General features: G+C 42.5%; 1 protein-coding gene across 8 annotated transcripts in view; it reads right to left on the bottom strand.

Annotated features, from left to right (window-relative positions):
- Nucleotides 1-9,308: 9,308 nt before the first annotated feature.
- DHX57 (DExH-box helicase 57) overlaps nt 9,309-13,977 on the bottom strand; it is a 98,329-nt gene continuing 93,660 nt past the window's right edge. For all 8 annotated transcript variants that reach the window (XM_010595883.3, XM_003416089.4, XM_010595879.3 and 5 more), the window contains 2 exons: nt 13,150-13,350; nt 9,309-10,916 (listed from right to left, as the gene is read on the bottom strand). In XM_010595883.3, the coding sequence (XP_010594185.1) occupies nt 10,773-10,916; nt 13,150-13,350 (345 nt within the window). In that variant the 3' untranslated portion in view covers nt 9,309-10,772. The remainder of the gene's footprint in view (nt 10,917-13,149; nt 13,351-13,977) is intronic.

The raw sequence follows: 13,977 nt of genomic DNA, 5'->3' as shown, positions 1-13,977 counted from the left end.
TAGCAGAACAACCAGCATATAACATCTGCTTAAAATATGTAGATTAAATTGAAATGATAAGAATAAATGTGAAAGGAATTTCTGCAACTCCAGTGTGGGTCCCAAACTAACCATGTAGCCAGGGGCAGATTATTCAATTAGCAAGGTAAGTACAGCGCTTACCATGTTTACCAGATCATCTGTAATGAAATGTTCTCTACGGACTAATAAGTAAGCCCTTGGAAAGAGGCTTTGATTCTGTAGGAAGGTGCTGTGGGGTTGGGAGAGAGAGATGCTAGCCATATCTAGAAGCGGAATCTTTGATGTGGTAAAAAAAAATGTGAAATTGTTCACTACAGAAGATCTGGTAAGCAAGGTAAGCATTGTGCTTAACTTTCTTATTGGATAATCCGCCCCTGCATGTTGCACACATTAGTTATAAACTGGACTATCAGCCTCCTAGCTAACTAATGAGATTGCATGCTTCAGTTAATCCAGTCTTGCTCGAGTTTACAGTAGAAAAGATTTATGGGCTAGAAAAATGGGGACAGCTGGAGTTTACATGGGAAAGTGCCCAGATGAATTCCAGGGACAGAGGGCAGCATTAACAGAAATGTCTATAATTACTGGCTGTTTTGTGCTGAGCCAATAATCAGTGGATTGGTTTCTTCATCATAAGGGATAGTCCCTTGGTACGCCTCATATAACATGGCCCAATTTATACAGGCATCTGTCTTCTAAAGAGCATAACATATCTTTGCCATTCTAAGCCCTAAAACAAACTGATTTTTCTAGTTCCAACTACAGGAAGAAGGTTACTGAGCCTAGAAATCATAGTTCCCAATTAGGCTTCACATTACAATTAAACATTTTGCAGTCATATCCCTATAGAGCTATAGCCACCCTCTTTTTATTTTTACCCTATTTATATTTTAGCATATTGGCCAAAATCTACTAGGTTGGGCACTGTTTAACAAAAAGATTAGTTAGGGGTGTGTGTGTGTGTGCGCGCGTGTGCGCTTTAAACGTGTTAATGTGAGTCTAAGTGTGAGAACTTGAACTTGGCCATGGGAAGTATCAGCAGCATTAGTGTCACATAGAAACCATATCTTCAAAAAGCGTGTTTTAACTTATCTTCATATTTTCAAAATAAGTGATTTAAAAAAAATCAAAAGAAAATTTAATGGTAGAACATTTTTAAAGAACATCACTATCCGTCTGTACATGGCTTTTCCTATTTATACATGTAATTTCCCCAAATTCTTAAGTACTCTGTATTCATAAGCTCTTGTTCACACAGTACATGTTTATTAAAATTGATTGGGAGAAATTTTAACTTTCCTTAGTCCAAAATAAGCTTCCATTTTCAGAGATTTCTATGGGCATGATTTAAATCGAATAGCTAGTAGCTAGACTTTATAAGTGGGTGGTTATCCATTTCATTTTGTTTAAAGAGCTACTGACTTTTTAAAAATTGTGCTTTAGATGACGCTTTACAGAAGCAAATTAGTTTCTCTTTAAACAATTAATACACATATTGTTTTGTGACTTCGGTTGCCAACCCCATGACATGTCAACACTCTCCCCTTCTGCACCTTGGTTTCCCCATTACCAACTTTCCTGTCCCCCCCGCCTTCTTATCCTTGCCCCTGGGTTGGTGTGCCCATTTAGTCTTGTTCTGTTTTATGGGCCTGTGTCATCTTTGGCTGAGGGTGAACCTCATGAGTGACTTCAGTAAAAAAGGGTGTCCAGGGGCCATACTCTTGGGGTTTCTCCAGTCTCTCTCAGGCCAGTAAGTCTGGTCTTTTTTGTGAGTTAGAATTTTGTTCTACATTTTTCTCTGGCTCTGTCTGAGACCCTCTATTGTGATCCCTGTCAGTGCAATCAGTGGTGGTAGCTGGGTACCATCTAGTTGCTGGACTCAGTCTGGTGGAGGCTCTAGTAGTTATGGTCCATTAGTCCTTTGGACTAATCTTTCCCTTGTGTTTTTGGTTTTCTTCATTCTCCCTTAACTCCAGATGGGGTAGGACCAGTGGAGTATTTTAAACGGCTGCTCACAAGCTTTTAAAATCCCAGACACTACTCACCAAAGTAGGATGTAGAACATTTTCTTTATAAACTATGTTATGCCAATTAAGCTCCTGTTGCCTGAGACCATGGTAGCCACAGACCTCAGCCCAGTAATCCAGACCCTTAGGGAGTTTGGATGTGTCTGTGGAGCTTCCAGGACCTTTCCTTGGTAAAGTTGTGCTGGCTTCCCCAGTACTGTGTACTGTCTTACAGTACTTATCCACTGTCTACCTAGTGTTTTTCCTTCCCCACCCCTCCCCTCCCTCGTAACCATCAAAGGTTGTTTCTTTCTGAACGTAAACCTTTGCATGACTTTTTATAATAGTGGTCTCATACAATATTTGTCCTTTTGTGATTGACTTATTTCACTCAGCATAATGCCCTCCAGATTTATCCTTGCTGTGAGATGTTTTGCAGATTCATCATTGTTCTCTATCGTTGCATAGTATTCCATTTTGTATATATATCATGGTTTGTTCATCCAATCTTTTATTGATGGGCACTTAGGTTGTTTCCATCTTTTTGCTGTTGTGAATAATGCTGCAATGAACAGGGGTGTGTGTACGTCTGTTCCTGTGACAGATTTTATTTCTCTAGGATATATTCCAAGGTGGGGGGTTGCTGGATCACATGGTATTTCTATTTCTAGCTTTTTAAGGACTTGCCATATCTTTTTCCAAAATGGCTGTACCATTTTGCATTTCCACCAGCAGTGCACAAAAGTTCCGATCTCCCCGCAGCCTCTCCAATATTTGTTATTTTCTGTTTTTTTTATTCATGCCAGTAATAAATATTGGGGTGAGATGGTATCTCACTGTAGTTTTGATTTGCATTTCTCTTATGGCTTGTGATTGCAAGCATTCCTCATGTATCTGTTAGCCACCCCAAGGTCGTCTTTGGTGATGTGTTGGTTCTATCCTTTGCCAATTTTTAAACGCATTATTTGTCTTTTTGTTGTATAGGTGTTAGATTTTACTATAGATTTTAGCTATTAGACGTCTGTTGGATTTGTCATGGCCAAAAAATTTTTCCCAATCTGTAGCTTCTCTTTTTACTTTTTGGTGAAATCTTTTGATGAGCATAAGTGTTAAATTTTTAGAAGATCCCAGTTATCTAGCTTATCTTCTGGTGTTTGTGTATTGTTAATTATGGTTTATATGCTGTTTATGCCGTGTATTAGGGCCTCTAATGTTGACCCTATTTTTTCTTTTACGATCTTTATAGTTTTTGGTTTTATATTTAGGTCTTTGATGCATTTTGAATTAGTTCTCATGTATGGTGTGAGGTACGGGTCCTGTTTCATTTTTTTGCAGATGGACATCCAGTTTTGACAGCACCATTTGTTAAAAAGACGGTCTCTTCCCCATTTGATGACCTTTGAGCACTTGTCGAAGACCAGGTGACCATATGTGGATGGATTTACATTAGGGTTGTCAATTCTGTTCCATTGGTCAATGTGTCTGTTGTCACACCGGTACCCAGCTGTTTTGACTACCGTAATTGTATAGTAGGTTCTGAGGTCAGGTAGTGCGAGTCCTCCTTTATTCTTCTTCTTTAATAGTGCTTTACTTATCGGGGGCCTCTTCCCTTTCCGCATAAAGTTAATGATTAGTTTTTCCATCTCTTTAAAGAATGCTGTTGAATTTGAACCAGGATTGCATTGTATATGTAGATTGCTTTGGGTGGAATTGACATTTTCACAATGTTGAGTCTTCCTATCCATGAGCATGTTTTTTTTTTTTTTTTTTCCATTTATGTAGGTATCTTTTGGTTTCTTGCAGTAGTGTTTTTTGTAGTTTTCTTTGTATGGGTCTTTTACATCCCTGGTTACATTTATTCCTAAGTCTTTTATTTTTTTAGGGGCTATTATAAATGGTATTGCTTTCCTGATTTCCTTTTTGTAGTTCTCTTTAATGGTGTATAGGAATCCAACTGATTTTTTATGTTTATCTTGTATCCTGCTGGAAACCCTGGTGGTGCAGTGGTTAAGCGCTATGGTTGATACCCTAAAGGTTGGCAGTTCAAATACACGGGGGGTTCCTTGGCAGTTCTACTCTGTCCTATAGGGTTGCTATGAGTCGGAATCGACTCAACGGCAATGGGTTTTTGTAACCTGCTACTCTGCTGAATCTGTTAGTTCCAGGAGTTTTCTTGTGGAGTCTTTTGGGTTCTCAATGTATAGTATAATATCTTCTGCAAATACGGACAGTTTTACTTCTTCCTTACCAATTTGGATCCCCTTTCTTTTTCTTGCCTTATTGCTCTAGCTAGGACTTCCAGCACAATGTTAAATAGGAGTGGTGTAAAGGGCATCCTTGTCTTGTTCCTCAAGAGAATGTTTTGAATTTAGTTTTGAATTCCTGATTTGATGGCAACGGGTTTGGTTTGATTTGGTATTGGGTAGTTCCAGTGCCTTTTCTTCTACTGGAAGGTCACCTGGTATTTTATTTTGTTCACTTTCTGGAGCCATCCTGTACTGTTCTTTTTAATATGTTTTGACATTGCTGCCTTCAGGACATTCAGGAATTATTTTCTTCATTTATTGACTGTAGATGTAGTTGTTTTGTCCTGCTTTTTTGTTTTATTTGGTTATGTCTGGGTGGGTGGGATGGGGATGCTTTGTTGCTTGCTCATCTGTGGGCACAATACTTCTCACCACCTTGTCCAGGTGGACAGGGCCAGTCACTCAACCATGTTCAGCAGGGCAGGTCTAGTGGAGGGTGTGGGAGGGTGGGAATGGGTCATTTGTGGCACATACTGTGGCTGGTGGGGTGGGGCCAGGGGGCAGTGTAGGGCAGTGTCTGGTGGTCCACGTCTGTGCTGCTTGGGGGTGCAGTCCTCGGTGCATGGTGTAGATAGGCAGGAGGGAAGGGAGAGGATGTGATGTGTGGAGCTAAGTGGGTGAGAGAAGAAGAGAAACAAAAGCAAAAGAAAAAATGAGGGAAACAGGAAAAAAGAATAAAACAAAAAAATGAGCAAAATGGCAGCACAGTAGGATTCGGTGGGTGGGGGTGGGGCAGACTCAGCAAGGTCGTGTGCTGGTGACTCTCTAGCCAAGTGGTGCAGCCCAGCCTGTTGAGGCCCATGTGGCTAGTAGGGCAGGAGAAAGGAAAGAAGTGAGAGAAGAAAAGCAGAACAAAACAACAAAAAATATGGTGCTGGGGGAGCTGGATTTTGGGGTCAGGGCAGAATTGGCGTGGCAGTGAGCTGATGTCTCTGTTGCCAGGCAGCACAGCATGGCCCATCAGGAAGGGGTGGAGACAGCGCAGGGCCTAGATGGGAGGGGAGAAGGAAAAGGGAGAACGGGAAAGATAAACAACAACAAAAAAATATAGTGCTGAGGGAGTTGGCCTGTGGGGGTGGTGCAGACCTGGGGAGACCATGTGCCAGAGACTCTCTAGCTGAGCAGTGGATTACAGCCCGTCGAGAAGGGGGTGGGTGGTGCATGGGGCTAGGTGGGTGGGAGAAAGGATAGGAAGGAAGGAAGAGAGAGAGAGACGAAATAAAAAAAAGAAATGAGAACAAAAAAAATAAGAGCAAAAACAAACAAAAAATAAATGTGTGAAGGAGTCTGCCAGTTTGGGCGGCGTGGACCCAGGAAGGCTGTGTGCTGGCGGCTCTCTAGCTGAATGGTGTGGCACAGCCTGTCAAGAAGGGGCCACACAGCACACGATGCTAGCTGGGCGGGGGAGAGAAAAGGAAAGAATGAGAGAGAAGAAACAAAAAAAGCCAATACAACAAAAAAAATGGCTCTGATGGAGCTGGCCAGTGGGGGCGGGGCAAATCTGGGTGGCAAGGAGCTTGTTTCTCTCTGGCTGAGCGACCATGGCCCATTGGAAAGTGGCAGAGGCCTCGTAGAGGGAAGAAGGGTGGGGGGTGAGAAAGTATCACTGGTTACTGGGTGCTCTGTCTCCTGTTGGGAGCTCCACAAACTTGCCTTCCCATACTCTCTATCTGCAGTCCGTGGTGGCTGAGGTTGAAGATGGCGAATCTGGGGTGGTAGTGAGCTGGTGTCTCTCTGCCTAAGATACAATGGCCCATTGGAAAGTGGCAGAGGCCTTGTACAGGGAAGAAGGGCAGGGGTTGGGAAAGCATATATCACTGGTTACCAGGTGGTCTGTCTCCTGCTTAGAGTTTAGTGAAATTGCCTTCCTGTACTCCATCTGCGTTTCTCAGTGGCTGAGGTCCAAGATGGTGAGTCCGTGCTGTGTTAGCTGGTAGCGGACCTCCACTATGTAGCTTTCCCCATTCTCTGTTCTTTGTCAGTTTCTTGTTCTATTTGGTGCTTGATTGAGCTCTTCATCCTTTTTTTTGACTCTTAGGATTCCAGAATTGACATTTGTGTCTGTTTTACTTAGTTTTTTGGGTCTTTGCTGTACAGGGATGGCATGGTGTTTCTGTCTATAGTGCCGATACCTCTGCCACTGACTTTGAACCAGATGATGTTTTGTTTGCGGCAGGGGGTGTATTACACATTATAAGATGTTAGCAGCATCCCTGGTCTCTACCCACTAGATGCCAGTAGGGCTCCCCGCCTCCAGTTGTAACAACCAACAATGTCTCCATTGCCAAATATCCCCTGTGGGGCAAAATCACCCCCAGTTAAGATCCACTGGTTTAAACAAAAACTACATTTTCTCCTGTGAGCAAACTTCTTTATAATCCTTGTACATGACAGGGTATTTGTCATTCAAACTCTATGGACAAATAAAGTCTTATTTTAAAGGTCAACAAACACTGTTGTTACAATACATTTGAAACTCAAGTATGGAATGAGACAAAACTTATTAAAAGGGGAATCTCAGGAAGTAAATGAGTCTTTTTGGGCTAAATTGCCCTCTTTAATTATTGTAGAAGAAAATTCAGCCACGGGTAATCTCTTCTTCAAAGTGTAAATTCATTCAACCTGGAAGGAAAATGAACTCCTTCAGGCCATTTTCCGTAAAACTTAGCATCAAGGAAGTAGAGTAATTGCATATTTTATATAAGGAAATAACAAACCTTACATTGGAACAGCTACTGTTGAAAATGTTTATTAAATAAATTATTATAGCATATACTGTTTTCAGTGTCAGGTCTCACTGTTGGGTAAGAAAGTAATGAGATTGGGCTGAATGTCCAAGGCCACCCTTGGAAGTTGCTATTTCAAACAAACCCCACCATGTTGGTTTTTGTTGCCCTGTTTCTATCCTAAAAGTTTGAAATAAAGGTGGAAAAAAAAAAAAAAAAGAAGAATCCAGTTTATTGATTCTAAACCATCCCTTGTCATAGCTGTCTCACAGGGGCACTGCGGCCTGCCTTAGTTACTCAGTTAGCTGGGTTAGAATTGGCCTCTGGAGCAGACCCACGGCTGGCCAGAGAGGGCAAAGTGGCTGAGCTGCATGTGGGAACAAGTTCATATTTGAGTTGCTGCCTGTATCTTTATGAAACACAGACTCCACTTCTTCCTGATGGTTTATATATAGGGTATAGGTAACTCTCCAAGAGGACTCTCTTTTTCTACCCTTGATAAAACAAATTATTAAAACATCTAAGCTTTTAAACCATATTAAGGATCAGTGATTGGCTACAAGCCCTATTTACAACCAATCTCTTCAATATATTATTTGGAGGATGCACCTTAAAAATGGTTAAGAAAAAAAGTCTCTGTCGGCAGTCACTAACAGTCATCCTGGTTAACAGTTCACCTAGTCATTGCATAGTGTTGCATTTGTGAGACATGGAAAAAACAGACCACTCTCGAGCAATCAGAAACTCTAGCTGTAACAACAAATTGTATTAGCTGTTTCCATGTTGTTTCCGCCTGGGCCACTGTGCTGTGAGCACTCAAATATTGACTGACACAGGCTCACGATGAAGACCTAGCTTCTGAGAACAACAGCTAACCTTGTATTTATTAACTGAGGATTTTAGTAAACTTTCCCCCCTCATATTTAGGGTGGCGGGGGCGGGGGGGGGAACCCTAGGAATTATGCTTAATTCCAATATGATTTAGGAGGCCAGCCAGCCTCTGCCTAGGCTTATTCACGCAGAATAACGGCAGTGTGACCATACTTTGCTGTCACATGAATCCATTATTCATGCGGCAGCTGGGGGACATCCACGAGACACCCTCAGAGGGTGAAGTCCAAGCTCACCAGCTCTAGGCCCAGAAACAGACAACACAATACAGAGCCGAGTGCCCACAAAGGCAGCCTGGGCTGCATCTGAAGAGCACATCCTTGGTCCTAAGGCCTGACAGGCACTGCTTTGAACTTTACAAGGTACGTTCACAAGACCTTATTTTATGATGACCTCTTAGGGATATATTCTAACCTCTGCCTAGAAAGAAAGAAAGGAAACCAACCCCCTCCAAAAACAAAAATAATCTAACACTTGCTATATACCTACAGATTACAGGTGAGATTACAGGAGTGCTTAGATCTATTAAATTTAGACCTCTCAGATAATGAATGGGAGGATGAAGACTAAAGTTCATCACTTATCACAGAGTTTGAGCTGTAATAATCAGATATGGAACTGAAGGAGGAAGAAGACAAAGTGGTCAACCTATGGCCACTTGTATAAGAATGATTCTAATTTCTTGAGAACTTTCCAGAGACTAGATATAGTACAAAACAGTGGAGACTAATTTAGTATTAAGTATTTTATTAATATTGTTTCCTAGCTAGATTGCAGTAAAACAGTTAATTTTAAGAAACCATTTACCATTTAGCTCTCCGTAAAATTACATGAAATGTTGACCACCTTGTTGGGGCTGAGAAATCGTTTCATCTTGAAATGCTAGACAGCATTCCAATCTTTAATTGCGAAGGAGTAATCCTATTCATTTCTTATTTCATAATTTTAATGATTAGCTTAAGAAGTTTCTTCTGTGGGTGTGGATCTTCTTACTCAGCCCTAAATCAAGGCTTTGTTCCGTTTTCACATTGTGGCACTTCTATAAAATGATAGTATTTGTGTGTTTGTATGTGGCTGGAAGTGACCAGCCAAGAACTGGCTTCCCTGAGGGGAGCAGTTTTTCGGCACTCTGGATTAAAGTTTTGTTGTTAGCCACCTCCCAGCTGTATGTTCTCCTGCAAACCTGGGTTAAAGCTGCAGGTCCCGTAGGACGGATGTCTCTGGCAAGGGGAGCGGGAGCTCCACTGTAGCACTGAGTCAAAACTCGTAAAAAAAAAAAAAAAAAAAAACTCTTTCAGGGGGTTAATGCTATTTTCTCCTTGATTTCTCCTAAAGGTCCAGCCTAATCAGTTCTGTGATGTGAGCCTTGTTTCAAGAGCAAGTCAAAAGGTGGCTGCTGTGTATGTGTTTTTTTTTTTTTTAATTTAAAGTGACAACATGAATTGATGCCTTTTAAAAATACTGCTTAGAGTCTAAGCTATTCAACTATATTGCAGCTTAAACACATCAGGAGCTTTCCTGAAAACATAACTAAAATAATACTTCAGAAAGTGAACACCTTTCACTGAGGTGCTTTTGTTGATCAATTTGTATTCAACCTGGATATAGCAGGAAACCCACAGTGACTCCCTACCTGAGGTCTAGCCAACACAAGGAGGTTTCTTCCACTCTGCTCTTTGGGATCATTTCCGGCCACACTGATGAACATCCAGGGAAGATGTATCGGTATCCCCCCACCGCCCCGCCCAAAAAATAAAACCACCAAACCAGCTGCCGTCTAGGAGATTCCTATTCATGGTGACCCATGTATGTCAGAGTAGAACTATACTCCATAGAGTTTTCAATGGCTAACTTTTCAGAAGCAGATTGCCAGGCCTTCTTTCCAAGGTACCTCAAGGTAGACTTGAACCTCCAACCTCAGCTAGCAGCCAAGCACTTAACTGCTTGTGCCACCCAAAATACTAGCGCCCCCTTAACTATCAGCAGTCTCACGGGAGGCACTGTTATGGCTGTAAATCTGACACCAGCAATGACAACCTTTCCTGTCTCAACCCAGTCGACTCTGCCTTGAGGAATACCATGAAAATTCCCTGCAGATAAAGTGAAACCTGGCCCTTGTGAGTCTGCAATAGAGGGTAAAGATACCTAAATGGAAAACTAAAGAGAATGAAGACAGCAGATTGCCTTGCTTCTAAGAAGAGACCAGCATGCATTATAAAACCACAACAGAACTCACTACGTTTGTTATTTTAGGCTGATCTTTAAGGAGTAAAAATAAAAATCCTTCACAAATCAAGTCCACGTAGTAGTCAATCAATAGCCTAAAACGATATTTTTATTTTTCTTGCTCACATGATTTTTTTCCTGCCTGTTTGCAGAAAGGTACAGTTTCTTTCTCTATTCTGACTCCTCTTACTTGAGCCTTTATGACAAAAAAAAAAACAATAATAGGTATTTTCCTTATGCCCCTGTCACCCCAGTAAAAAGCAGGGAAAAATAACACATAAATTGAAACAGAATTATATTAAACATTCACTTTTGTGTTAACCGATAAATTTCCTTCTCTCCAGGACAGTCACAGAGAGAGACAGGCAAGCTGGGTTTTAGATGGTGTCACCACTGACGCTCCAAATTGTACTGGGAGTGCCCACTACCTTGTGAGAAACGCTGAGTCTGAGAGCTTCCCGACGGGCCCGTGGTGCCCAGCTGCCTTGGCACTGCGCCCCAGCACAGACAGGTCTTCAGTTGGAGGTAGAGTGCTGCTGTTATTCCCCGGCCAGCGAGACGCAGGCAAGTAGTGGGCATTCCCCTAAGGCTGGCCTTTACTGTGTGGTGACAAGCTTCACAATCATGCTGATGATCCGGGATCCTCGAGGACACGTACACAGATCTATGCTCGGGTTTTTGATTTTATCCTGGAGCAGCTGATCAAGCTCTCCACGAAGTTCCTTTACTAATTCGGCCACCTAAAATGAAGGCCAGAATATAAGCAGTGCTGGGTCAACAGGCGAGGAGAGGGTGTTAGAGGGAAATGCTCTGATTATGATGACTATCGTCCTAGACTTCTGGTAGTAATTTTAACCCCATTAGAGGAAGAAAACTAAACACATTTTTAGTCTAAAAACCAGAAACACTAACACTGTTGCCACTGAGTCGATTCGGACTCACAGCCACCTTACAGGACAGAGCAGAACTGCCCATAGGGTTTTCCAAGGAGCGGCTGGTAGAGTCGAACTGCAGATCTTTTGATTAGCATCCAAAGCTCTTAACCTCTGTGCTACCAAGGGTCCTTAGCCTAAAAGCGCTTCTAAGATTTCTTGATACAGCTGTAAGAATGCTCACTCGATGGCCGCTCTGTAATATACTAAACAGAAGACAGAGTCCATTATAAATAGGTTCCTCCATCTTATCTCATTTCAGGAAAAGATAAAATCTGGAAATACGGCTTTTTAGTCATGCTCTCCATATTAAATAAAGCCTGGCCAACTTTTGAACCATCTCCTCTGAGAGAGAAGCTGGAAAGTGAGAAATTAAAAACGGTGGATATTAAACAAAAACATCTCTCTGGCTTTGGGACACATTTTACGATTTTGTAGAGGAAAGGGCTCTGTACTTTTAATGGCATTGTGCTTATGCTGATGTTGTAGTGGTCTCTGGACGTCTTCCCAGCATCTGCCTGCCCTCCCCCAAAGTATACCCACTGGGCAGTTTGGACCCTGATCTAATTAAAACAGGTTCTTGCCAGAGGGAATGGCTCAGGTAATCCAGGCCTTAGTAATCAGTCCGTGATGCTCCCTTAGCCACAGCTATTGATTTAGGAAGGAGATTTGATGGGGCTTTTAGGAAAGAGGACTCTGTCTCCCATTCCCGGCAGTGTGCTACACAGATGTGAGGCCAGGAGCTACTGCAACACTCTTGCGCCTACAAGGTTGTTTGTTATCATTGAGCTGCTGAATCAAGCCAGCCGTGCCTGGCCCTCTTGACCTGCACTGTCCAGTATGCAGCCACATGTGGCTGCTGAGCACCTGAAGCTGGTCCAAGCTGACATGTGCTGTGAGTACAAAGCACACATCACATTTTAAAGACTAAGAATGAAGAGAGAATTTAAGTATCTCATTAAGTTTCTTGTGTTGGTTACATGTTAAAATTAAAACATTTTAGACGTAACAGGTAAAATAAAATATATTGAAATTAATTTCACCTGTTCCTTTTTACTTTTTTTAATGTGGTTACTAGAAAATTTAAAAGTACACATGTGGCTTGCACTATATTTCTGTTGGACGTCGCTTCTCTAATCTTTAAAATTAAACAGGCCAATAAATTCCCTTTAATGTTTAAGGTAGTGTTTGTTTCTTGCAACATAAGCATTCTAACAGATGCAAATGTTAAAATGAATTTTTATTTCTGCAACATATACCAAAAACACCAAACCTGTTGCTCTGGAGTCGATTCTGACTCGTAGCAACTCTACAGGACAAAGTAGAACTGCCCCATAGGGTTTCCAAGGCGGTAATCTTTATGGAAGCAGACTGCCACATCTTTCTCCCATGGAGCAGCTGGTGGGTTTGAACTGCCGACCTTTTGATTAGCAGCCGAGAGCTTTAACCACTGTGCCACCAGGGCTCCTTTCATCAACATATACTCCTCTTAAATGCTGTTCACAGAGACTCCATGCAGTGAATGATGGAGACCTGAGAATGACAGGAAACGAAGCCTAGAATTCACACCCATCATCCCTTCCTTATGGTAGTGGAACCAGGATGATTTTTATTTATTTATTTTTGCTTATCTGTACTTCCTGATTTTTCCTTGGTGAACCTGTAGTATTTGTATAATATTAACCTTACAGCCTCTGTCCAAACCCTTCACACCAGTGTCCTTCCTGGTAGGGGTGGGGCCTCACTTCAGCCCCACTCTTTCTCAGTCTCCTATTGAAGGCTCATCCCTCTGAATTAGCTCATTAGCTCTGCTGTCCTGGACAACTAAAGGAATGCCCTATGCTTTATATTATCAAAGCCTGAGTCTCATAGGGTGGTCCGGGGAGAGCTCTCTGAGGAGAAGACAATTCAGCAGATCCTAAGTGAAGTGAAGGAGCAAGCCATGCACATACCTAAGGAAAGAATATTTCAGAGAGGAAACTGACCGTGAGGTAGGAGCATATCTTATGTGTTCCAGGAAGTTAAAGAAGGCACTCTTTACCTGATGGGAGGCAGCTGCAAAACGGATCCAGCCATCATCCAAGGAGACCACGAACTCTCCCCTTTGAAGCTGCACATTCACTTGGCCTCCTCCGAACAAGACCAGTGGGTACACAGACACCATGCTGCAGTCTCGGATGAACACCCGGCTAGTTTTGATCTTCTCATGGTACACCAGGTAGGGACTGTCAAAGTGTCTGACCTGTAACATGAAGCCTCAAGTGAAAACAGGGAAGTCACTGGCAATATACGGCGAACTCCACCAGCCCCGTGGATTTCAATACCCCCTGTGCATTAATGAGGAGTCCTGGTGGCACGGTGCTTAAAGTACTCAGCTGCTAACAGAAAGGTCATCGAGGCTGAACCCACCAGCTGCCTGTGGGAGAAAGGTGTGGCAATCTATTTTTGTAAAGATTACAGCCTTGGAAACCCTATGGAGCAGTTCCACTCTGTCCTATAGAGTCACTAGGAGTTGGAATTGGCTCGATGACAGTGGGTTTGCTTTGGTTTGGTATATTAATGACTCGCAAAGTTTCATCTCCAGCCTGTTCCTTTCCCCTGAGCTTCAGACTTCCAATGTGCAACAGCCTGCTTGACATCTTTACTTGGACATCTGGAAAGCACCTCAAACCTTCTCGAGTTCCAAGGGAATTCTTGACTGTCCTTCCTCTCCACAGTGCTTTAACCTCTCAGTGGACGCCATTCCCACTCACCTGGCGGCTCGAGCTCCAAACTCCAGTCAGCCTTGACTGCTCCTCTTCCCTCACAACATCTATATCATCACTAAGTCGCATCAGCTCTGTTTTTAAAATACATAGTGAAATGGCAT

The sequence above is a fragment of the Loxodonta africana genome, chromosome 26 (assembly GCF_030014295.1).
Source record: "Loxodonta africana isolate mLoxAfr1 chromosome 26, mLoxAfr1.hap2, whole genome shotgun sequence".
NCBI lineage: Eukaryota > Metazoa > Chordata > Mammalia > Proboscidea > Elephantidae > Loxodonta > Loxodonta africana.
Note: the sequence above shows the minus strand (reverse complement) of the source record. Positions and strands in the feature narration are given on the sequence as shown.